The sequence below is a fragment of the Furipterus horrens genome, unplaced genomic scaffold (genome assembly GCF_987537825.1).
Source record: "Furipterus horrens unplaced genomic scaffold, mFurHor1.1.pri manual_scaffold_8, whole genome shotgun sequence".
Taxonomy (NCBI): domain Eukaryota; kingdom Metazoa; phylum Chordata; class Mammalia; order Chiroptera; family Furipteridae; genus Furipterus; species Furipterus horrens.
In genome coordinates this window covers 97,322,224-97,346,781 of record NW_028327178.1, presented here as the reverse complement: position 1 = coordinate 97,346,781, position 24,558 = coordinate 97,322,224, and the positions used below count along the sequence as shown (strand labels likewise).

The 24,558-nt window shown below is 47.6% G+C and overlaps 1 protein-coding gene and 1 non-coding gene across 2 annotated transcripts in view; both read left to right on the top strand.

Annotated features, from left to right (window-relative positions):
* The window catches only part of CHD6 (chromodomain helicase DNA binding protein 6), a 176,631-nt gene extending 153,313 nt beyond the window's left edge, over positions 1-23,318 (top strand). The window contains exons 30-37 of the mRNA XM_090286413.1: positions 584-792; positions 4,986-6,569; positions 8,588-8,739; positions 9,127-9,336; positions 10,334-10,786; positions 12,421-12,612; positions 13,570-13,689; positions 20,009-23,318. Coding sequence (XP_090142539.1) covers positions 584-792; positions 4,986-6,569; positions 8,588-8,739; positions 9,127-9,336; positions 10,334-10,786; positions 12,421-12,612; positions 13,570-13,689; positions 20,009-20,905 — 3,817 coding nt within the window. The 3' untranslated portion in view covers positions 20,906-23,318. The remainder of the gene's footprint in view (positions 1-583; positions 793-4,985; positions 6,570-8,587; positions 8,740-9,126; positions 9,337-10,333; positions 10,787-12,420; positions 12,613-13,569; positions 13,690-20,008) is intronic.
* LOC150003581 (U6 spliceosomal RNA) lies at positions 19,554-19,662 on the top strand. The gene has a single exon (XR_016512835.1). It is a non-coding gene; the product is annotated as a U6 spliceosomal RNA (small nuclear RNA).
* Positions 23,319-24,558: the final 1,240 nt, after the last annotated feature.

Genomic DNA, 24,558 nt, shown 5'->3' with positions numbered 1-24,558 from the left:
AGGACCTTTGTGTTCTAGAGAAAATAATTGGTAGGGCCAGCCAACCTGCATAATCTGGAAGAAAGCCAGCGTGCAGTAGGGGAGCAGGGGAGGGGTGCGGCTGAGGGAGGCGCTTCCCTTCTCTGGACCAGTTTCTTGTTCTGTAACATGAAGGAGGTGAATTTAATGGTCTGGAAGGTCGCTCTAGGCTTCTGTGATTCTAGGATGTCATACAGGAGGGTTGAGGGTGGGAGGATAAGGCAAAATGTTTTACCATAAATAGTATTACAAAAATATCTCCCACAGGAGGAAATAAACTAGGTAATTTCTCAAGCTGATGAATCAGGAGAGCACAGATGTGCAGACATGGTTTAGAAATTGAGAGGTAAATACCAGAAGAAAGGCTGAAGGTTTGCAAGTGCTGGTCAGATGATAGGCTATTTTCGTTATAAGCCTCTCAGCCCAATTTAACTTAAATAAAAATAAACAAGCCCTATCTGCTTTCTTGATTCCACAGGCACTTGTAGTAAGCATTTAGTAAGTTAGTTGTTGGTTTTTAAAAAAAGGAGAAATAGCTCACCGTTTCTTTCTGATTAAATCTCAGGTGGACAAGGAGGGAGCAAGCAGACTTCTACAGGACAGTGTCTTCCTTTGGTGTTGTTTATGATCAAGAAAAGAAGACGTTTGACTGGACACAGTTCCGCATCATTTCTCGTTTGGACAAGAAGTCCGATGAAAGCCTGGAACACTATTTCTATAGTTTTGTAGCCATGTGCCGGCACGTCTGTCGTCTGCCTGTGTGGAACGATGGTGGTGAGAAAACTCTGTCATGGTATCCCAGATAAGACTAGGGAAGAACATGCTTATTTCCAAGGTTCAGGATTATTTTTGATGTAATTTTGAAAGTGGAGTCTAGCTGAAGACTTCAGGTAAAAACAAGTGGGTTTTCACAAATTTATAAATTTCATATTGGGTCCACCCTCATAAAATAAAAGCTTTCTCCCAAAATGATGTAACTCCAACAGAAACGCAAATTCAGATTAAAACCTCACAGAAATATTGGGGCTACTATGAATTACCTTTTCCAAAGTATAGTAGGGTTTTCTTAAATTCTCATGGAGATTTGTCCTTCTCTGAACTTTGCACCTTCCTTAGATTTTTTTTTTTTTTAGTATATTTTATTGATTGTTGTTACAGTAGTTCCAATTTTTTTTCCTCTTTGGTCCCCTCTGCCCAGTACCCTCCTTCCCTCCAGCAATCCCACCCCCCTTAGTTCATGTCCATGGGTCGTGTATATAAGTTCTTTGGCTTCACCCTTTCCTATATTATTCTTAATTTCCCCCTGTCTATTTTGTACCAACCGATTATGCTTCTTAATCCCTGCACCATTTCCCCATTTCTCCCCCTTCCCCCTCCCAGCTGATAACCCTCCAAATGATCCCCATACCTATGATTCTGATCCTATTCTGGTTTGCTTAGTTGGATTTTGTTTTTATTTTTTAGATTCAGTTGTTGTTAGTTGTGAGTTTGTTCTCATTTTAGTATTCATAATTTTGATTTTCTTAAGTCAGTCCCTTTGACATTTCATATAATAATGGGTTGGTGATGATGAACTCCTTTAGCTTTACCTTGTCTGGGAAGCACTTCTTCTGCCCTTCCATCCTCAGTGATAGCTTTGCTGGATAGAGTAATCTTGGTTGTAGGTCCTTGCTTTTCATCACATTGAATACTGCTTGCCAGTCCCTTCTTGCCTACAAAGTGTCTTGAGAAATCAGCTGACAGTCTTATAGACACCCCTTTGTAGGCAACTTTCTGCTACTCGCTTGCTGCTTTTAGGATTCTCTATCTTTCACCTTAGGCATTTTAATCATGATGTGTCTTGATGTGGTCCCCTCTTGGTCCAGCTCACCCAGGACTCTCCATGCTTCCTGGACTTGTATGTCTATTTCCTTCACAAAATTTGGAAAGTTTTCCTCAATTACTTTTTCACATAAGTTTTCAATTTCTTGCTTTTCCTCTTCTCTGGCACTCCCATAATTTGGATGTTGGCACGTTTAAAGTTGTCTCACAGGTTCCCAAGCCTCTCCTCATTTTTTTCAATTCTTATTTCCTCATTCTGTACTGGTTGACTGTTTTTTTCTTCCTTCCAAATGATTGATTTGAACCACAGTTTTCTTCCCACCATTGGTTTTATGTGGATTTTCCTTTGTTTCACTTAGCATAGCCTTCACCTCTTCCCTTATGCATCTGTCATACTCAAGCATATCTGTCAGGCCTGTCAGGATCTTTATCACCAGTGGTTTGAACTCTGCGTCTGTTAGGTTGGCTGTCTCCTCATCTGTTAGGTTGGCTATCTCCTCGTCGCTTAGTTCTCCCACTGGAACCTTGATCCATTCCGCCTTTTGGGCCATACTTCTCTGTCTCCTCATCTTGACAGGATCCTGTGTTTGTTTGCCTCTGCGTCCCAGGTAGAGCTGTCACACCTGTTACATTGTAAGGGACAGAGCCTTAGGGGTTCATCAGTATAGAGCGACCTGTTTCACCACCTTGTGGCCCTGTAGGTGTGGGGGGGGGGTCTGAGAGGGAACAGTGTCACTTTCCCAGTATTCACCCCTTTTCCAAGCACCTCTCCCACTTCTGCACCAGACTGGCACCCCTCTAGCTGCTTCCCTGGCTGTTGTTCCCAGAGTGGGTGGGTCTGTGGATGTTCTAGGACCGTGTGGGCCCTTCAAACAAGTGGACTCTGCTGAGACCAGCAGTTTCTGTCTCCACCCCAACCCCCACTGGTCTGCAGTCAGAAGCAATGATTTTCCCTGGTGCTGGGACCATGAGCTGCTAGGTTCGGTGAGAAGCTGGGAACACTCCCCAGGTGTCCCTCCTGACTTTTAACACGTATGACTGCGCTTTCTGCTGGCCTGCTGCTGCCACCACCACACCGTATCCTCTCCACCCTGGCTCGACCCCTCCTACCTGTCTGGATGAGTATTTCTTCTTTTTTTTTTTTTTTATTTATTTATTTTTTATTTTTTATTTTTGGTTTTTCAATTACAGTTGTCCCCTTTTTCCCCAATTTCTCTCCCCGACCCAACCCACCCCCTCTCCCGCAATCATATCCCTCCCCGTTGTCCATGTCCATGAGTCATTTATACGGGTTCTTTGACTAAACCCTTCCCTTACTTATCCCCCTTCTCTCCCTCTCCCCTCCCCCCTATTGACTGCTATTCTGCTCTTTGTTCTATTTAGTTCCTTTGTTTGTGTTGTTCTTTAGTTTCCTGTATTAGGTGATATCATATGGTATTTTTCTTTCTTTGCCTGGCTTATTTCACTAATCATAATTCTCTCTAGTTCTATCCATGTTGTTGCAAATGGCAGGAGTTCCTTCTTTCTTTCTGCTACATAGTATTCCATTGTGTAAATGTACCACAGTTTTTTGATCCACTCATCTATAGATGGGCACTTACGTTGTTTCCAGCACTTAGCTATTGTAAACAGTGCTGCAATGAACATAGGGGTCCATAAGTTCTTTTGAATTGGTGTTTCAAGATTCTTCGGGTATAATCCTAGTAGTGGAGTCGCTGGTTCAAAAGGCAGTTCCATTTTTAATCTTTTGAGGTAATTCCATACTGTTCTCCATAGTGGCTGCACCAGTCTGCATTCCCACCAACAGTGCACTAGGGTTCCCGTTTCTCCACATCCTCGCCAGCACTTGTTTGTTGATTTGTTGATGACGGCCATTCTGACTGGTGTGAGGTGGTATCTCATTGTGGTTTTTATTTGCATCTCCCTGATGGCTAATGATGTTGAGCATTTTTTCATGTGTCTATGGACCTTCTGTATGTCCTCTTGGGAGAAGTGTTTGTTCAGGTCCTTTGCCCATTTTTTAATTGGGTTGTTTGTTTTCTTGATGTTGAGTTGTATAAGCTCTTTATATATTTTGGAAATCAGTCCCCTGTCGGTGATATCATTGGCAAATATGTTTTCCCATATGGTTGGTTTCCTTTTCATCTTGCTGATGTTTTCTTTTGCTGATCAGAATCTCTTTAGTTTGATGTAGTCTCATTTGTTTATTTTTTCCTTTATTTCTCTTGCTTTAGATGTATCCTTTATATCTTTGTTTGCTGGACTTTCATGCAGTTCGATTTTCTGGAACTTCTGGTTGTTTCTAGTTTTGAGGTGGTTGTATTCCTTCTTAGTTGTGGAGGGAGACACAGCATGTCTGTCTACGCATCCATCTTGGCCGGAAGTCCAAATTAAATCTTAATGACTATTTTCTCATGTGTTGACTCGAAGCTAGAGAAAGTGAGTGGCTGTCATTTAAACACCCCCTGATCTGGCAGAGACCTTTTCTGAGAAGTTTCTTCCTGACTGCAATTATTTGCAGCAGCTTCCTTCGAGGCCCTCTTGAGCTCCCTACTTGTAGATGCACTTGCTCTGGGCCGTGTGACTATAGTTTAGGAAAGCTAAAACATGCATTGAGCCTACCCAGCTTGGGTGCTGGGCTGTTGGCAGCATTCATAGACATCCCAGCTGTTGCCCCTGTGTGGCATGGTTAGTATGTTTTCATTAAAGCCGGAGAGCTGAATAGATTGGGAAGGTCTGGACCTGGATTTGAATCCTGGTTCTGCCACCATGAACAGGTTAGCTGGGTATCTTCCCTTATTCTTAAAACAGGATGATGTTGGTATATCATAGAGTTGTTTGTGAGAACTAATTAACACGTGTAAAGTATGTAGTGTAGAGGGCACATAGTACATGCTTACTGACGGAGAACTAACCTTATTTCCACACCTGAAGTTCTTGTGCTCTTCTTTGACCCTCACTAGGCCTGTCTTTGTTTCATAAAAACTTCCCATCCTCAGCTTTCCGTTTCAGCAGGGGCACACCTGCCTGGGCCTGCCGTGCTGAGGAGTCAGGGCGTTAAACTGTTAGACCGAAGAGCAGGGACTCGGGGGTAGCAGGTCTCCAAGGACTGCCTGAAGTGATGGGCTCTTTGTTTTCCTTTCCAGGTCCCCCAGACCCCACCGTCTGTGTTGAACCTATCACCGAGGAGCGGGCCGCAAAAACCCTGTACCGCATTGAACTGTTGCGGAAGGTCCGAGAGCAGGTGCTGACGTGCCCTCAGCTGCATGAGCGCCTCCAGCTCTGCAGGCCCAGCCTGTACCTCCCTGTGTGGTGGGAGTGTGGGAAGCACGACCGAGACCTGCTCATCGGCACCGCCAAACATGGGCTGAATCGCACTGACTATTACATCATGACCGACCCCCAGCTGTCCTTCCTGGACGCCTACAGAAACTACGCCCAGCATAAAAGACCTCATGCCCCGTCTCCAGAAAGTCTCTGTTGCCTTTACCAGACCAACTCCAAACTGTATGAATCTCTCACATACACACAAATGAGCAGGACTTCGGAGTCCCTTGAAAATGAACCTGAGAATCTAGGGAAAATGGAAGGTAGAGATGACCCCCTCTGTCCTCCTGGGGCCAGCTTACCTGACATGACTTGTGAAAACTTTATTTCTAATGTTCAGGATGTCATCTCCCTCAGCCACGATGAAAGTCTGCTGCCGGAGTCCTTGGAGAGCATGATGTACGGTAAGAAGGTGCTCGGCCGAGAGCCAGGTTCTCTTCAGGGGAGCCCAAGGACCACCATGGAATCCAGGAGAGATGCTGTTGCCATCTCAGTAAGCCAAGACGCCAACTGCCAGCCTGGGGGCCATGAGGCAGAAGGAGCTTCAGGCCCCTCTCTTATGGATAGCTTAGAAGCAGGAGTAGCTCAAATGAACATTAAAAATGGAAATCATTTATTGATGTCTCTTGCAAGAGAAGGGGACCTCTGCTGCAGGGAGGCAGGGCAGAGACCCGAGAGCATCGGGCAGCTAGAAGCCAAGTGCTTGGCTTCCCCGTCCTTGGATCAAGGAAATGAAAGTGGGTTTGTCGATATGTGTAACCTTAGTGTCTGTGACTCCAAAAGAAACCTGTCTGCAGAGCAGCAATTAATTGATTTATTAGAAAACAAAAGTTTAGAAAGTAATCTGATTTTGAGTCGGAACCACAGTGATGAGGAGGAGGAAGAGGAGGAAAACGAAGAGGAAAACTTGGACATAGCAGCAGGCATGAGAGGACGGCCAGAGGTTTTGCCTCTGACCCAGCCCACTGCCCATATACCAAGTGAGAAGAGCCGCGTCCTCCATGTAGACGGAGCCAGGAAAGGCGTCCTGGGGGCTGGAAGCCGGAATGCCAGGCTGCAGGGGGCTTTTCCTTCAGCAGCCTGCCAGTGTCACTGCAAACACTTGGAGAGGTGGACACGTGGCCTCGAGGATGATGAATTTGAAGTGGAGAAGCCTAAGGGTTATAACCCAGAGCTGTACAAAAGCAAAACCAATAACGTCACAGTAGAAGGGGAACTTACTGCTCTTCCATCAGAGCCGTTTCAAGTGAAACACGAACTTGTAAAAGATCCTTGGAAAGAAAGTGCAGAAGGGAAGAAAGGTTTTCCTACACATCCTCCTGAAGGAAGAGAGCTCAAGCCAGAAGACATGGATTTTGAGAGTAAAGACGATTATGACAGAGATGGGAACTGCCACAGTCAAGGTACAGCGTGTGAGGTGTTGCAGTATTTTGGATAAGCCAGTTCTCGCATGGCAGGGAGCGGGGATGAGCAGCCAGTGCTGAGGGTGTTACAGCGTCTGAAACAGACCTGCCTACACTCACCGTGTGTTTAAAAGCAGAGATCCCAGGCCTTGGTCTGAAAATGAGACAGAAGTAGCTTGACTCTGGTCATTCCAGAAAAGGGAGGAGGGTGGCAGACCATCACGGCACCTTTGCTGCATCAGCCGTGTGGCTGGGGCGCGGCTGTGTGCTTTTGATATGATAGATGCTAGAAATGGCACTAGATACCGTGCTTCAGACTGTAAGTAGAACAGCTGGAGAACCTCAGGAACTCCACAAAAAGTACAAATGTGATTTTTATTAAGATGAAGAAAGATAGCCCCATTTGTTCAGGTCATTGTCAAAACCCTGTGACGTAACGTTGGTGCATTAGGCTTAGAGTCCTTTTAGTAAGTCAACAGAAATTAAAATTATAAGTACCTTAACAAAGATAGAAATAGATTCGATCTTTTTAAATAGGGGACTCTTAGATAAGGGTTCAAGTTAGAAGAAATTTTAAAATGTTAAGAATCTACCCAACCTTTGGTTTTAGTCATTGTGATGAGTGATTATTTTGGAAAGTCCTCTGAACCCCAAATTAAACTTGACACCCTAGTTAGGATAAGGACAGAGGCGCTGAACTGAACGTAACTTCTGCCCAGCTGACTCAGGAGGAGCCGGTCTGTGGCCCTGTCGGCCCATCCTCCTCGCCCCAGGCCACGAAGGATGGCTGTTCTGTGTTGAATTATAAAACCCACTTTGCTTTTTGAGCCCTGGAGTGGAGAAAATCACCAAATAATCAGTGCGTGGAAACCCAGACAGTCCAACAAGTACAGGGTTTGGAGGAGAGCTGTGGCGCACTAATGTTTTTTGGTGGCAGTGTCAGCTTTGCTAAGTTGAGGTAGAAGGTGGCAGTGAACTTGATAAACTTTGATGAGCTTGCACATGTTCGTGGGTTGGGGGGGTTCCCTTGCATCGGTGCTTTTAGAAGTGCTGCTGTAGCCCCCGGAAGGGGTCCTCCGCCTGTGTGTGTTGTGGACTGGAATAGGAGAGGCAGGGAAGATCAGCCCTGTTTCTGAGGCTGGCAATCCCAGCTGAAGGAGCAGCAATGGGCATGGCTGTTGGAGCCAGCCCCCATCTCTGTCTCATGGCTCCTTTTCCAGGGTTTCTTCTCATATCGTTCAGCTTTTTCGAAAACTTAAATCCAGCTCCTCTGCTTAAAACCGTTCAGTGGTACTCTCCATAGGATTTAGAATAAAAATCGCATCTTCTTTCATGGCCTACAGGACTTGACATAATCTAGAGGATTCTGCCCCTCTGGCCTCATCTTTGTACCTTTGCCGCCTCATTTTCTCAGGTGTTCTTTCCTTTGGGAGGCCCTTTCTACCAGCCTTCCCTCTACCAGCAGGCTCTTCCCTCTTACTTCTGTCATGGCGCTCTGTTTCTTTCCCTTTATAGCACTCGCCACATCAAAGTATTTTAACATTTAATTTCCTCTTACCCACTCCACCAGTTAAAAGCCTCTTCGTGGTCGTTCATCTCCTCTCACTCTTGGATACACAGAAAACGTCCTTTCTCTTTTATTTTCTCATTGTTTTTATTGGGGTATGGATGCAAGCTCTTCTCAGATGACTTGTATAGGTAGCCCTCAGGCAGCATCTACCTTTATGGCTTAACTGATGTGGTTATTCTGGAGCGAGAATGCGTGGTCATTGATATTCAGGGAGGAATTTGAGCAAAAAGGACTCACGGACGTGGACAACAGTGTGATTACTGGGGGAGAGGGCGTAAGAACAACAAATGGTAATGGGAAAAATAAAAACAATAAAAATTAAAGCCAAAAAAATTAATGAATTAGCACAGGATGGGCTAATTTTATAAAGACAGATCAGAGGTCCTGATCTTGCAGATGACTCTTACCTCCCAAGTATCTAACTAGTGTTTTTAACCTTTCTGTCCAGATTACCCAGGGAAGTACTCGGAAGAGGAGAGCAAGAGCTCGACGTCAGGCCTCACAGGGGACGTCGGGGACGACCTCCAGGAAGCTCGGGCCCCCACCATCGCTCAGCTGCTCCAGGAGAAAACCCTCTACTCCTTCTCCGAGTGGCCTAAGGTAGCTCCCAGGGCTTGCCTTTTTCATCCAAAGCATTCTCGGCTTTGAAGCCTTTACTCTTGCCTTTCAGAGTATTTCTGAGTAACAGATTCAGAGAAATGTTTAATATCTTTAAAAGATATTAGTATTGGAATGTGTGAGCATTAAAAGCATATGCACTGGACTAATTAGACCATAAGACAAAAGTATCAAGTTGTCTTCATATTTACAGCACTGTGGCTTTGTTTTTTATTGTCCAGACTGTGAAATTTATTTTAAAGTGAGTGCTCTTTTGTAATTAGCTCATTCTGGTTAGAAAATGAGATATCAAGGGATTTTGTGAACTTGGGTGACTTGGTACCTGTTCCTCAGAGATCCTGTCCTTTATTTATTTATTTTTCTTTAAAGGATCGAGTGATAATCAACCGCCTAGATAATATCTGCCATGTAGTGCTGAATGGGAAGTGGCCTTCCAGCCAGCAGTATGAGCCCTCGGGCACAACGCTGCCCGCCCCTGTGTTGACCAGCAGCGCTGGTTCCCGGAGCAGCCTCTCAGAGCCAGACGCATCAGAGCACAGCTTCAGCAACGGCGCGGCGCTCGTGGCCCAGGTCCCGAAGGTGAGGCCGTGGCGTTGAGGTTGGCCCTGAAACAAAGAGCAGGGCCACTGCCCTTCTCGATGAGCCATTCATTCAGCAGATATTCACTGAATGGATGGGGGGTGTTGCTGGCCCTTTTGTTTTATTTTTTGGTAGAGCCATTCGTGTTAGTTGAGGAATTTGGATTTTATCCTGTAGGCAGCGAAGAGCTGTCACAAGTCTTAGAGCAGGGGAATGCATGATGAAAGCAGGGCTTTGCAACTCAGCTGGAGTGGTGTGCAGGTTTATGGGAGGTGAGGGCCAGGAAAGAGGAGAGCCTCAGAAGCCGGGGGCCACGTGGGGATCTGAAGAAGAGATGGGGTTCTAGACCAGGTTAGCAGCAGAGTGGACAAAGAAAGGTGAGGAAATTGGCAGGCATGTAAGGAAAGGGAGGCATGAATGGAGTCATGTGTTCAGCACTTGGAGGGCCGAGAGAATGATGTCACCTGATAGAAATGAGGGAAATCAAAGCAAGAATGAGTTTTATTTGAGTTTTATGAACTCAAACATAAAAGTCAAGTTTAATTTGAGCCACACTAATAAGCACACTGGCCCTCACTCTTGATTGCATGTTGGAATCCATTAGGGACCTTGAAAAGCTGCTGATTCTGATTTAATTGGTCTGGGGTGTGGACTGAGTATTGGAATTTTAACTTCCTAGTTGATTCTGATATATAGCCAAAATTGAGATTCCCTAAATTATAATCTTGCAACTCTGTCATTCATGGACAAGCAGCTTTAGCAACATCTGAAAACCTGTTAGAAATGCAGAATCTTAGGCCCACTGAAGTCGAATCTCATTTTAACAAGCTGTCCAGGTGATTTGTTACTAAAGTTTGAGAGGTTTGACTTAGAAGAACTTCCGAGATGATGATTAGAAGTCGTACTGGGCCCAAGGAAACGGGGCCTGGAGAAACAACTGGCATTCAGCCACAGAAGTGGCATTCACACCTCTCTTGCCACATGTGTGTGTTCACAGGACAGCTTCTTGGCTCCAGGTTTCACAAAGGATGAACAGAAGCACAGACATCCTTACGAGTTTGAGGTGGAGAGGGATGCAAAGGCCCGGAACCTGGAACAGTTCTCTGCCACCCACGGGCACCCCTCCATCGTCCTCAATGGCTGGCACGGGGAGTCAGCAATAGACCTCTCCTGCACATCTGAGGGGTCCCCAGGAGCCACATCCCCTTTCCCAGTGAGTGCCAGCACCCCTAAGATTGGAGCCCTCAGCTCACTTCAGGGAGCCCTTGGCATGGACTTATCTGGGATTCTACAAGCTGGCCTGATCCACCCAGTGACTGGACAGATTGTCAACGGAAGCCTCAGGAGAGATGACGCCGCCACAAGGAGGCGGAGAGGGAGGCGGAAACACGTTGAAGGAGGGATGGACCTTATCTTTTTGAAGGAGCAGACACTTCAGGCAGGGATCTTGGTGGGTATATGAGGCCTTTAAATGAAAACATTGACCTTTCTACACTGAGCAATAAACCTTTCTCCCACAGACACAATGTTTTTTGGCTTGTGGCTCTTTTCTCCCTATTTTAGTTGTTCTACTTATTTCCGTTATATGTATCCTCATTATAGGTTGCCCTCAGTCTTTTCTAGAAATAGAGCTCTTAATCTTCAGGCCACCTGTAGAAATGAGCCAGGAGGTCTTGCCATTTCAAATAGAAACAGTCCGGATCCGCCAGTGTTTTGGAAGAGCCACTGGTGGTTGAATGAGCAAAGCAAGACTGCAGGGTTGGGCTGGTGGCAGGGTGGCTCTGGGCTAATGGGAGCAGGGATTGGGAGAAGGATCGGGAGTCAGGACTTCCTGCATGTTGATCCTGGCTCTCCTCCTTGACTTACTGGGTGACATTGGGCATGTCAGCCAGCCTCACTTTGCTCCTCTGTAAGGTGGGGGCCGCAGCACCTCTGGCAGAGGGTCACTGTGAGCATCCACGAAGATCACACTAAGACATTCTAAACTCAGAGGAGAGCCTTGTAAACAACAGAAGGGTACAGCAGCCGAGGGCGATCCCCTTAGACTTTGTTTAATGTGTCAAAGACCTCTGGCTTCTCCTCCTGTTTTGATTTTTCCCACTTATTGATTTTTGAGCTCCAAAACAGGAATCACGTTTTGTCTTTTCTCATTTTAAGAGGAACAGTAATAACCAGTATTTGTTGAGAGCTTAGTGTGTGCCAGGCACTGTGTGCAGGGTTTCACGTGATTGTCCTGTGTGATCGTCAGAGCAGACCTGTGAAGGTGTTATTGTTCCCATTTTGTAGATGAGAAAACTGCCTGAGATTACTGAACTAGTAAATGCAGATCAGGGATTCAAACCAAAGACCATGTTCTCGAGAGCTTTGTTACTAAGCTGTATGGTTTGGGATGTGTCCTCCTCTTAGACGTCCTGTGTAATTTGGGAAGGTGAAGTGGCGGGTCCTTTCCCTGCCCAATCCTACAGACTTTTAAGATGGTTGTCTCTTTTTTTTTTTTAGAGGTACAAAGCCATAGATTCTCTGTAATGATGGTAGAATTCCAATAGAATGACTGATGAAATTTTTTTCCTTGACTTCAGAGTATTTTTTAAATTTATTAAGCAAACAGTTATATAGCATTGACATTGTACTTTATCAGCAGACCCAATTATAGGCATTGGGAATACAGAGATGAGTCAGGCATTTGAATGACAGAGGGAGAAATAGGCAAGCAAATTGCAGTGAGTCATTTTCTGTTACATGAGAAACCTGCGATGGGACGTGGAGTGGCCAGTGTTGCCTGGCACCGCCAGTGACAGTGACAAAGAAGGTCCCATTGATCCCGAGCAGATGGAGTGCAATAAAAGTTGACCAGGTAGACAAGACAGGCAGAGGCGTATTTTAGGTGGAGAGAACACCCCACATGGGCAACAGCTTCTGTGTGGGTCAGTAGTGTTTAGGGTTCTTACTCAAGCACCCAGCAGAGTAATACGCAGGTGGGAATAGTTGGGAAGATTCAAAGGACACCTTATGCGCTTTCCTTTTAGATAACTAGTTGTTATTCTCTCACAATTAACTGCACATACTTGTTTTCCCTTCATCCAGGAAGTCCACGAAGACCCAGGGCAGGCCCCCCTGAGCGCCTCACACCCTGAAGGGCCAGTGCCTGCCACTCCGCCCCCTGAGCCCGCGCCCCCAGCTGGCAGCCAGGCTGAGAAGGCCATTCCCAGCAAGAGTCTGCTTGACTGGCTGAGGCAGCAGGCCGACTACTCCTTGGACATCCCTAGCTTTGGAGCAGTAAGTGTGTGCTGGTCCTGCCTGAGATTGCTGCTTGTTTCCTGCTAACTTGGTGCTAGTTTGAGAAGGAGTTTGCTAAGGGAGACCAGGAAGTTTGGGAGAAACTGTCAACTGAGAACATCATTTTTAAGTAAGAATATAAAAATTATTATCCATGTCAGAATGCTGTGCCAAGATGGAGGCGTGCACAATCTTGTGAGGACAGAACTGCTCTGAGCTCAGCCCCTCCCCCTAGAATTACCACACAATCTTCTGCCCTCACAGAGAAATCGTTAGATTGCATAAGCACGGCCAGTCCACGAAAATGTGCCTGTGTGTTCCTTCCAAGTCAATACATTATCACTTGGTGGGAGTTGTGTCTGTTCTTAGTTATACAGTTACTGCTTTGGGACTTTTCTTCAGGTCCTCTTACTGCCTTCGCCCTAAGTCCTTCAGGTTAGAAATCTGCAGAGGAGGGCTGCTGAGCACAGATGTCTTCTCTTGGTTTTTCTTTCCTTATTTGCTCGTCTACCCACCGCCACCTTTGTTTTGGGTACATCTAGCTCATAGGAAATGGAGGTAGAGAGCTCATAAGAAAAGGCAGGGCGTGCATTCGCAGATGCACACCCTCCAAGGACAGGCAGAGCCTGCCGGGCAGGTAACAGTGGGGGGAATCTGAGAAAGTGATGGCGAGGAAGGGGTTAAGGATTTAAGCAGCGCCCTGGGACACTGCCTGGACAGCCCAGGGGCTCTGGTCTGCAGGGCCAGGCCACCTGCATGGCCTGTTTTCCATCTTGCTGTTGCTTCAAGAAGAGCCTAGGTGAGAGCCAGGTGGCTCCTTCCTTCAACATAACCTGGCTGGGTTCTTGGCAGAGGGCCATTAATGAGAAAATAGCAAAGCCAGGTGACAAGCACCACCCTCATCGGAAGAATCTGTGACAGAATGTTGTGTAATGTTGATTTCCATTTGTCTCCCAGAATTTTTCAGACAAACCAAAGCAGAGGAGGCCACGCTGTAAGGAACCTGGAAAATTAGATGTCAGCTCTCTGAGTGGGGAAGAGAGGGTTCCTGCTGTCCCCAAGGAGCCAGGACTGAGGGTAAGGAAGAGGGACGTGTCCCTGTAGAACCCAGCCTTGCGGACTCAGAGAGAAAGCCCCTCTGGGAGGTGGGTGTCGCAGGCATTTCCCAGAGGACAAAGGGTGCTGGGGTCCTTTGTTTTCAGCCTTCACCTACAAAACTTCTGGTTTGTACTCAAACCATTCCCAAAGCTTGGTATTTTTTCCTTCTATTTATAGAGTTCAGGGAAACGATACCTTGACTCATCAGGAGTCTCTTTCCAGTGTTTAACAAATCTAAGCTTTTCTGGCTACCATTTAAGACATCTCCTGGTCCATCCTCCCTGGCAACAAGAAACAGCTGACTGCAAGCCAGGCCCTTTCCTATTACAGACTCGTGAGCCTGGAAGAGACTTCAAAGACATCTGCAAAACGCTTCTAATATAACAAATATGACTTAATTATAGCTTACAGATGAGTACAAATTTGGAATAGAAAATTTATAACCTCTAGAGGGCGGCAATATTGTTTCAACCTGAAAATGCGTTGAACTTGGGCAAATTATACATAAATGTGTTATTAACCTTGTATGAGTGCATTCTGCCCAATGGGGAGCTTCTGAAGATGCTCATGGGGATCTTCACTTCCTGGGTGTCCCCTAAACTTGCAGGCTTTCCCAAATGCCTTCTCGGTGCTCTGCCAGCTGCGGCTCTCCTGGGGTCCAAATTCCCGGCTTAGTGAAATTGCCTGGATGTGATTTCCTTTTTTAGCTCCAAAAGACCACCCACCCTAGTCATTTCCTCCTCGTGCAGAAAGCCGTTGTTAACTGAATGTTCTCGGGGAGCTTGTTACTGACTTGTCACCCGGTGCTTCCCCTTCTTTCTAGCAAGTCTGCACACAGGACTGCGCCTGCTCATCTTCCCCCACCGCAGCCGCTCTGGGAAGGAGATCGGGCCCAGTCCCTCAGGGCCTGCTTAGTAGAAAGTTTGTCACATTGGAAAAGCAGTTCTTTTTCCAGCTCTCTTGCTTTCTCCCCAGAAAATAGCCCTCTCACCCCTTTTCTTAGACGTGCTGTGTTGGGCGAGCTGATTCTGCATTGGTTCTTGTCCCATCTGCCTTTCTCCAGCCCTCACGCCGCCCCCCTCCTCCCCCACCCCCACCCCATTCGGCTATCGTCACAGTGTGGTCCTGTGGAGACCTCCAGTTCTTGCTTTGTTGTAGCTCAGAGCTCTTGGTTGAGACACTTGTCAAAAAAAACCATGTGGTTTCCCCCTTGGCCCTCTCATGTCTTTCTACATGTCTGACAATTTCCCTCATGTTCTCTGGAAATTAATGTTCATAACTCCCTGCAGACACTGACCCCTTGCCAGAAAACCCATTTCTAAGCTGTTCTCGTAAGCCAGCCTCTTACCAGAGATGCACTTTCCCTCCTTTGTTAAATAAACACAGTCCCTGCCTCAGAGGCCCTTTTCCTGCAGTGAGGCAAGAACAGGAAGCATTTGTCCACCTGGTCCTCGGGGCTGCATGGCCTTCCCAACAGGGCAGAGCCGCCTTGGGCCTGACAGCGACACTCTGCTTGGCTCCCAGGACAGCCCATTTCCCAACTGTCACCACGGCTCCCACGGCTCCTCCTGGGACAACAGTCCTCTGGAGAGACACGACCCCGCCCCTTCTAGAAACAGGCTCAGATCCCACAAGGGGCTTCTCCCTTCCTCCAGCCCCTTGTGCTCTGTGTGCCGTGGCTCCGCCACAGACTTAGCATCACGCTCTGCGGTGAGGCCTGGGCTTTCAGTTCTCAGAAGCCCCGCGCAGAGTGGTCGCTCATTAAACGTGTGTGTGCACACATACGTGCTTCATGTATTTTATGTGCAAGTTACATTTGTTTCACATTAAACACACACATCTGTATGTATAGTTTTTCTGTTTGTTTCTGGCTGAGCCATTTGACATGACATGTCACCCCTAAATACTTCAGTATGCGTCTCCTAAGAACGTTTTCCTGTGGAACTATTTCCGTTATCGTGCGTGTGAATATCAATATCTAATATCTAGTCCGTATTCAAATTTTTCCAGCCATCCCAAAAATGTTTTTTACAGCTAGTTTTTGTTTTGTTTTATATTGTTTTGTTTGTAGGCGTTTTAAAATTGGGATCCACGTACTGCACTTGGTTGTTAGGTCTTTCCACTCGGTGATGTTTGGGAGGAGTAGGGAAATCTGAGTTACCACCTTCTCCTCCTCTGCCCAGAAATTAAGTTTAGAGTTGGTATGCGCGGGCTTTGGAATAAATGCTACCGGGTACTGATGAAGAAAGACGTTCTTCTCAGGTTGGAACGCCCATTGCAAAAGCGGCTTTGCCTCCAGTGTTGCTTCGCGTCTGCCTCTCCTCCTTGCTCTCCTCGCCGTCTCCCCAGGCCTCCTTGGAAGAGGAAGCAGGTTTGCTCCCAGGGCATAATTACCAGGAGGGAGCGCTGCCAAAGCCCGACTTGGCCGCTGTGTGTGGTCGCAGAGCTGCTGGGAGGGGCATCTGACGAGGGTGGGCAGCAGCCGGGTGGCTGGAGTGACTCTCCCTCCCAGCGGAAGCGCGAGAGCCGACTTCCCCTGCCGGCGCGCCTCCGCCTCTGCTGTGGGTGAAGGGCTGTTCTCGGCACGCCTGGGGCCTCTGCCGCTGCCCTCCGGTCTGAAGGGGAGAAGGGGGCCAGGCCAGCCTGTGCCTTCCTGGCAAGTCCCCGGTTCTGAAAAGGCACAGCATTCTCTCAGCATCAGGGGTTTGTGACATCCTGATGCCTGAGGAGTGTGACGTGCACTTCGGGGCAGGGCCGCAGAGACCACAGGGCCCACAGGATGTAGGCGGCTTAAGGGCGCTGTCCCGTCCTACGAACCCTGAGGAGCTCAAAATCAAGTGCATTAAAGAACGTCTGCTTTATAGCAGATTGTTTGAAAATAAGATGGAGGCGTTATTCATCGAGGTCTGGGTTTGTTTTCTTCCCCAAAGAAAGAATTCCCCGCAGAGTTACGGGGAGAATTACGAGGGAACACTTGTGGGTATAAAGGGAAAGACACGCCCCAGCACCTTCCCCTGGCTCTTGCCGTGGGTGGGCTGCAAGGGGGCTTGGAAAAGCCTTGTGGTTGGGCTGTGGTTACCCTGGCCAGGGCCCTGCCTGTCCCCAGCAGGAGCCTGAGACTCCAGTGCAGTCCACAACGAGGACGTTTTCCTTAGCGGGCCCACAAGAGATGGGCGAGGAACTATGCTTGTAGCCTGGCCCCAGCCCATCGAGTCCCAGGGCTTTGTTTAGAAACAGGAACCCCGAGCGATCACCCCCAGAACCAGAGTGAGCAGTTGCCCAGCACGCCCCAGGACGGAGCAGACATGCAAATCACAGGTAGCCACCTGTGGGACAAGATACAGGTGTGTTGTGCTTCAAGCAGAAAGCCCTGGGCTGTGACCCCAGGGACAAACCCTGCCCCTCTCAATTTGTAAGAAAAGAGGGGGTACAACATGTGACAGTATCGAGGTTTCTCCCTCTTCCATTCTAAACAAAGGCCTTTAAGGAGAATTTTCTCCTCAAAGCTGACCATCATAATGCTTTTTGCCCATGGCTTATGATGACCTGGTTTTTCTTTTATATTCTTAGGGAAACAGATGTGGGACTTCAAAACTAACATTATTTGGGGGGACTTGGAAACATTCAAGTGCATGTTTTCACATGTCCATGAATTTGTAAATGCCCTGTAAAATGGCTAACAGTATTAGCTCCAGAGGGTTGGTGTGATGATTATCGCAGTAATGCGGATAGAGCCCTTAGCATAGCACCTGACGCTGGTGAAGTGCTTATTTAACGTACTGGAAGCACTCTTGCTGTTCCTCCTATTGCCCCCGTGCCCTGCATGAACACCCGATAGCCAGTGTCCCCTGCTGCTGGCGCTCCTCACTGTGGGAATCCGTGTGTCTCCGCTGCTGCTCATGTCAGAGCCGCCGCACATGCGTGTACTCACAGCTCGTGGAGAACCTGAACCAGCGTCACTAACTCACCTTGTCTCTTTGCCCCTTACCCAAAGGTCTGTTGGATTTGCTAGTTTGACCTGACAGTTAAGGGAGAAGGGAGGCTAGGGAACCAAATGGAGATGCCAGAGCAAGTGGGTTAGAGTTCAAAGTAGATGTCCTTGGAAAGGTTGTAAAGAGATTTCTTAACTGTTCTCAGGCCTGGCACCTGTCTCAGCCCTTCGATGGCCTTAGCTTCCCTGGCTTCTTTCTCCACACTCCCTAGGACCTCTGGCACTAACAAAAGGTTTTTCTGGCCTGTCTGGTGTCTGTCTCTTGGTGAGACCTGTACCTCCTTTCTTGCTCCGAGTATGCTCCATTGAGGAGTGCAGCTGGGTCTCTACCTTTGAGCCTCAGAGATAAGGAGGTACAGTTCTAGGTTGGTGGTCCCAGCTGCTTCTTGCCAGATCCCTGCTCCCTACTCACTCCAGACTTGCAGGAAAGCAAGGGGTTTACACACCCACCCCCGAGAATCCTGAAAAGGCAGCAGAGAAGCGTGGGCTCCTCCATCCTCCCAGAGGCTGAGCCCAGAAGCCTCACTGTGAGCCTGCCCCCTCTCCTGCCCTGTCTCCACACTCCAGCCCTAACTGTAACCCATTGTCCTCGGGGCGAATCCGGGGTCGCAGATCTCAGGAGGCCACACTGCACACTTTTAGCCTTCCCATTGCTGTGATCAAAGAGAATATTGTAGAAGAACACCAGCTTTGTGACAGAAACCAAAAGGAAGAGAAGCCAGGGCAGGTAGAGTCACTTCCCTTCAGTGTGGCTCAGAAAGAGATGACAGCTCCCCAGGGACCTGCAGGGAGGGCCTTTTCCTTCGTGCTCCTGAACAAAGAAGACTGATACTGCGTAGCAACAGAAGTGTGGTTGGCCTTGAACGTGGTGGGCACGCGTCGCCTTGATACACGTAACGATAGCAGTAAGGAGTGGGAGTAGGCATTACCCAGCGAGTATAGGTATTTCAGATACTGAGCCCTGAAAGAAATGTCTCCCATTACTGGGGATTGTTCTGGCCAGTTTCGAAACACATTCCAAGTTCGTTACATTGGAATGGCAGTAGTTGGTGTCATACACTCTGCAAGTGGTTCTTGCATCCTTGTTTCCCGCAGAGCTCTGGAGCCGTGGTTGCAGGGAGGAGCACGTATGGCTATGCAGGCCCTTCCCAAGCGGGCACTTTCTTCCCCCCATCTGCCTACCACTCACTGATACATTGGGGCAGTAGGTCCTCCCCGTGCTTCTCTGTAGCCGAGTCACCCAGCTGTGTCCTGGGGACGTGTTCAGATGTACAGTGCCAGTGCCAGGTGGCCTGTGTATAAGCGTAGCTGTGAGATCCAGTGAGTCACAGTTCAGTCCTCAGGGCCAGAGTGCTTAATTCTGGAGCTGCCCACTAAGTAAGGAAAGTGGAGAGTAAACCTCTGGACAGGAAAACAGATCCTCGCCCTTAAGGGAGATCGGAACAAGGGTTGCTGCATTCTGACACATTTCCCCAGTGATCATCAAGACACTTATTTTCTCAATAAACACGTGGGCCTGTCAGAGTCATTGTCCTCCGGGAGCTCTGATCCAGAGGGACGTGGGTCACACACAGCCAGTAGTGTTCCTTTAGCGAGACTTCTTCCCGTGGTTGGGCTAAACCCTACAAGATAGGTGTCATTGTCCTTTCTCACCAGAATTCTGTCTTGAACTGACTCGGCCCAAGCCCCACAGCCAGGGGGTTGCAGAGTCAGGGTGGAAAGTCTGGCCTGTCGGCTCCAAAACCCTATCTGGCCTACTCTGCTTCGTGGCTATAATTGAAAACCTTCCTGTGTCATGAGCAAGACAATGTAGAGGTCTGGTCACGGTGTCGCAGCCACAAGAGTCGTGACTGTGTTCACTTCAGCAGCAGCACATGGACTAAAATTGGAACGATTCTGAGAAGATTAGCACGGCCCCGCGCAAGGGCGACACGCAAATTCCTGAAGTGTTCCGTTTGGTTTTTATGTTGTGCAGCCAGCCTGATATCATGTTATGTCAGCTATATCTCCATAAAATGTTTTAAACGGGTCTTGACTAAGACCTGGGCATCTTTAGTACTGGCCTCCAGCTCCCGGCACACTTGACAGCTTCGCCACGGGTGGACTGCCTTTGCACAGGGCGCATGTTGGAGGCACTGCTTGGTGGTGGCAGGCTGTCGGCCTCCGAGGGAGAAAGGCTTCGGGAGCAGGGAGGCAGGAGGCAGTGCCATCTGGGGAGCCCATGCGGAGTTGGGGCGGACGGCCTCCACAGAACCCCCAGCTGATCCCATAACCTTCAGCATCTTGTGTTTCTTTGTCCTTTTTCAGGGCTTTCTCCCAGAAAACAAGTTCAATCACACCCTGACTGAGCCTGTTCTTCGAGATGCAGGCCCCCGCAGGAGGGGGAGGCGGCCTCGGAGCGAGCTTCTGAAAGCTCCCGCCATGGTGGCGGACTCTCCCTCTGGAATGGGGCCGCTGTTCATGAACGGACTGATCGCTGGGATGGACCTGGTGGGACTGCAGAACATGAGGAATATGCCAGGCATCCCCCTCACGGGGCTGGTGGGCTTCCCGGCCGGCTTTGCCACGATGCCCACAGGTGAAGAGGTCAAGAGCACCTTGAGCATGCTGCCCATGATGCTGCCGGGAATGGCCACTGTGCCCCAGATGTTCGGTGTTGGGGGACTCCTCAACGCCCCCATGGCCACTGCCTGCACTTCGACTGCTCCTGCGCCGCTGTCAAGCACAACGAAAAGTGGTCCCTCGGTGACCGAGCAGACTGCAGAAGACAAGCCAAGTGGCCATGATGTAAAAACGGACATTTCAGCCGAAGACAAGCCTGGTCCTAGCCCATATTCTGATCAGTCTGAACCTGCAATAACTACGAGTAGTCCTGTGGCTTTCAACCCATTTCTCATCCCGGGAGTGTCTCCTGGACTCATTTACCCGTCCATGTTTCTCTCCCCCAGTGTGGGCATGTCTCTGCCAGCCATGCAACAGGGCAGACACTCTGAAATAGCAGGGCTGGAGAGCCAGAAGAGGAAGAAGAAGAAAGCAAAAGGGGACCACCCAAACCCCAACCCAGAGTCCGTGCCCGGGTCGGACAGGGAGCCAGGCAGTGACCAGAACTGCCCCGAATCCAGGGCGCCTGTGCCCTCAGATAGAGAACATGCAGCTCATTCCGGGGACAGGGGCCTCAAAGACTCCAACAGTGACACCAATTAGAACTTTTCTTTCATTTAAGAAATGATGTGACTTGTAAGTTTCTTATCCCATAAAGGTTTGTTACTTCCCTCCCTTCACCTTCATAAGAACCTGTGTTTCCATAAGTAATATTTACCTACCTAATTTCCTGTCTGAGAACTATGGTAACAGGTGTTAATAGTTGCAGGGTCTTGCCACTTCATTAGATAAGTGTCGTCGACCTAGTCTAGCAGGCACAGAATTCTCACTCTGTTATCCAGTTGTTCATTCCAGCAATCGTAGTTAATACAGTACTTGGTGACACACCCTGCCCCCTTCTCTTACACGTTTCCCACTTACCTGAGGAGGAAGAACGGCATAAGAAAGCTGTCTAGGGATTTACCATTGAAGGGCTGAAGAACAGAGACAGTGGCTCTTTTTTTTTTCGTGAGCTGTGTTGAATGAGAGGAATGTCATGGGGAACCAAAAAGCACAGGAAAAGGAAGTGCTGGTGCACATTTTTTAGTTAAAATATTTCCCTATTTTATCATGATTACTAAATGAGTAGTATAGACAGAAGTATATAACTAATGGCTGAAAATGCATATATTCATTTCTTTATACAACAAAAACCTTACTGATAGTAAATTAACTTCCCCCTTTGGGTTTTTCAGACACCTGCAGCAAGAAGAAATACTGACTAAGGCATTATTTTGTGTATGTATGCTCTCTCTCCCACGGTGAAGGATGATTCTCAGTACGAGGAAGCTTTACACACTTGAGTGGGTGCCGGGGCCGGGGCTGGCGAGGGGCTCGCCCTCCGTGGAGCTGCATGCTGCTCGCAAGCACATGACTGGCACTCCGCTCCCCTCCTCTTTGCTCTAGCCATAACCGGGGCCTGATAGGTTTCTATTTTGTGCTCTTGTTCACCAAGAATCAAGCTCCTTCCAGAGCCTGTGAGAAAACAGTCACTCAGCACTCCACACTTGCCAAGGTCCTTTTGTCAGAGTTTTCTGAGGTGGTCACACATGGGTGTACCATCTTTTCTATGATTGTGAAAAGGTTTTTTTCATCCATTTTTTCTCTATTCGGTTTTATATTTTACAGTTGAACCCAGATTCCAAATCACTGAGTTAATCAAGACTATTGCAGATAAACCTCATCTTTCCTTCCTCCTGCCTGAGCAGCACTGAAGCCCGTTTCCGTTGGCCTTCCACTCGTGTCCCTTCCCCTCTGCTCTCTCACTCTGCTGACAGTCCACACTCTGAGACTTGAAATAAGCTCGTGGGTCGGTTTTCTGGGGGCCCAGGGCAGTGCAGGACCGCTGGAAATGTGGGAAGTGTTACTAGTACCAGTTTCACTGTTTTGTTGTCACAATTTACTGTATTTTTTTACTTTTTCTGTTACCGTTTTACTAATTTATCAGAAGGTCCAAAAGTTTGACATAACTATTTCAGTTTGCATTATTTATTTATGATGGTTTTGTCATTGTCTTTTATACATTTGGGATTATAAATTATGTAAATGTTAAAATGAGCATCTCAAAGAAGTCTGTTAAACCATGACCGGAAAAATCAATCAAATGTCTTTTCCAAAAGTGGAGTCCCAGTTTTGTGAATCAGAGCTCTAAATCAGAAAATCTATAACTGGTCATATAAGAAGAAATAATCCAGTAATTGAACAGATTCTATTTAATGACATCTTTATAGCATAGATGGTCTATAATGCTGACAACAGATTTCTTAGAAATGCTGCTCTCTCTATTTAACTAACATTTTGTTCAGTTTTGCCTCCAGTGGAAGCAAAAAGGGTTTTTTCAGCTGTTAAATCCTAAAAAATCAATATAATTTATTTATGTAAAAAAAAAAAATCACTCAATCAATATATTTTTGAACCTTTTAAGTACTAATTTTCTTTTTACCAAGTAGAAAAAAAAAATGTATTTGCCCTAAATCCTTAAAATACAAATGCTATAAAAATTCATGTATCTTGAAAGCCTTACTGCAAATGAGTATTATAGACGCCCAGCAGAGCCTGGGCAACCCCCGTTGTCTCGTCCTTGTCTGGTATGGAAAAGCTGCTTTCCCCAGATTCCACATAGAACCTCCAGGAGGTCACAGGGTTCAGTATGGATTTGATTTAAAAACCCACCAGCATGCTCTATCCCCTGTTACAGCTTATCAAACCTGTATGTTAACTCTCTGGGTGTTTAGGCTTATATTTGACTGCTATTGTGTCCCTGTTTGCAAAATGAAAATGACACTTTGTGGATTACTTTCTCTGTAAGGCATAAGTGCTTCTTATGATTATTTTGACGTTTTCAAGAGCAAAAGCCAAATTTAAACTCTGCAGCCAACTTGAGCCTTTTCATCAAATTCCATGTCACTCACAGCCATAACTTCCCTTGATCATTCCTCACCCCATGTCTTACATAATAAATTGTCTGTGGTCTTGATCCTGGATTTAAAAAAAAAAAAAAGTTGAAAAGTCAAATGTGTATGTGAGGACGTCAGTGGCACTTGAATGTCTCTTGCTGCCTGGGCACTTTTTGAATGAATCACTTGCACACAAGAATTCAGTCTTTCCTAGGTGAACCCTATAGGGGGCCTGTTAAATATTCATTCAGGAGGATTGACTTGATCTGTTCTTTGACCTCCCAGAGCACCTGGTAAGAAGGGGTTCAGCACAGCTCCCCAGACTCGACCTGAAGGGCTTGGTGATGCCACTCCCCTCAGCCCCATTCCAGAAATGCCACCTCCCACCACAGAGTTGGGGTTCAGGGTGCAGCTAGACCTCTTGATTGGATCAGACAAATAAAACACAGGGATGCCTCAGTAGCTGAAGCTTGTTGAGAACTCTACAGCCCTTAGTTTTGGGAAGCCTCGCTTCTCCAGCCCCAGAAAGGCTGTGTCAGAAATGATCAACAAGGCTGGCAAGAAAATGCTGTAGTCTCGGTGGGACTGAGCAAGTGACGACTGCCCCCCTCCCTTGCTGGGTCCGTCCCCAGTAAGTACCAATAGATGGCGGATGAGTAGCCTGGAGGGTGGGTGGGACATTGTTTTATAAGGCCTTTGTGTCCTTCTGCCATTTTCTAAGGATGTCATACAGGCTTTGTAGACCCTTAGGACTGGGGACGCTCTCCTGGGTAGGGGGATAACTTAGGCAGAGTAAGTAGGAAAGAGTCTTGGTTTCACTCGAGACCTTAAAGCCTGCCCCAGTAAACGCTACCTCCTTGGCCAAGGTCAGAGGAGTCTAGGTCCCCAGTACGTTGGGTCAGTGTGTTAGTGTTTTGTGTGTGTTCTCCATAAGTGACCTTTGTCCTCACAGTATCTTGGTTGCTGGGTAGAGAGACACTGGCCTGCAGTCTGCCTAAAGAAGGCCAGCAGAAGGCTGCAGAGCTCTCGTCAGTCATGGAGAACAGAGCTGGGGTTAGGCCCCTCTGTCCTGCCAGCCCGAGGTTGGAACACTTTAGCCTTTCTGATAGCCGGGTGGGCCCCCTCAACCTCAGAAACCAGCTCTGACCCAACCACACTTGAAAACATTGGCACTGGGAAAAACGGAACAGCTGGGCCACACCCTCTGGGAAACTTTATACTTGATTCATTTACACCAGATTTCTTAAAATGGTTTCTTGCAACAATTATTGTTCATCCGTCTGGCCTACGAATCCCAGAAGGATCTCTTTCTTAGGTCAG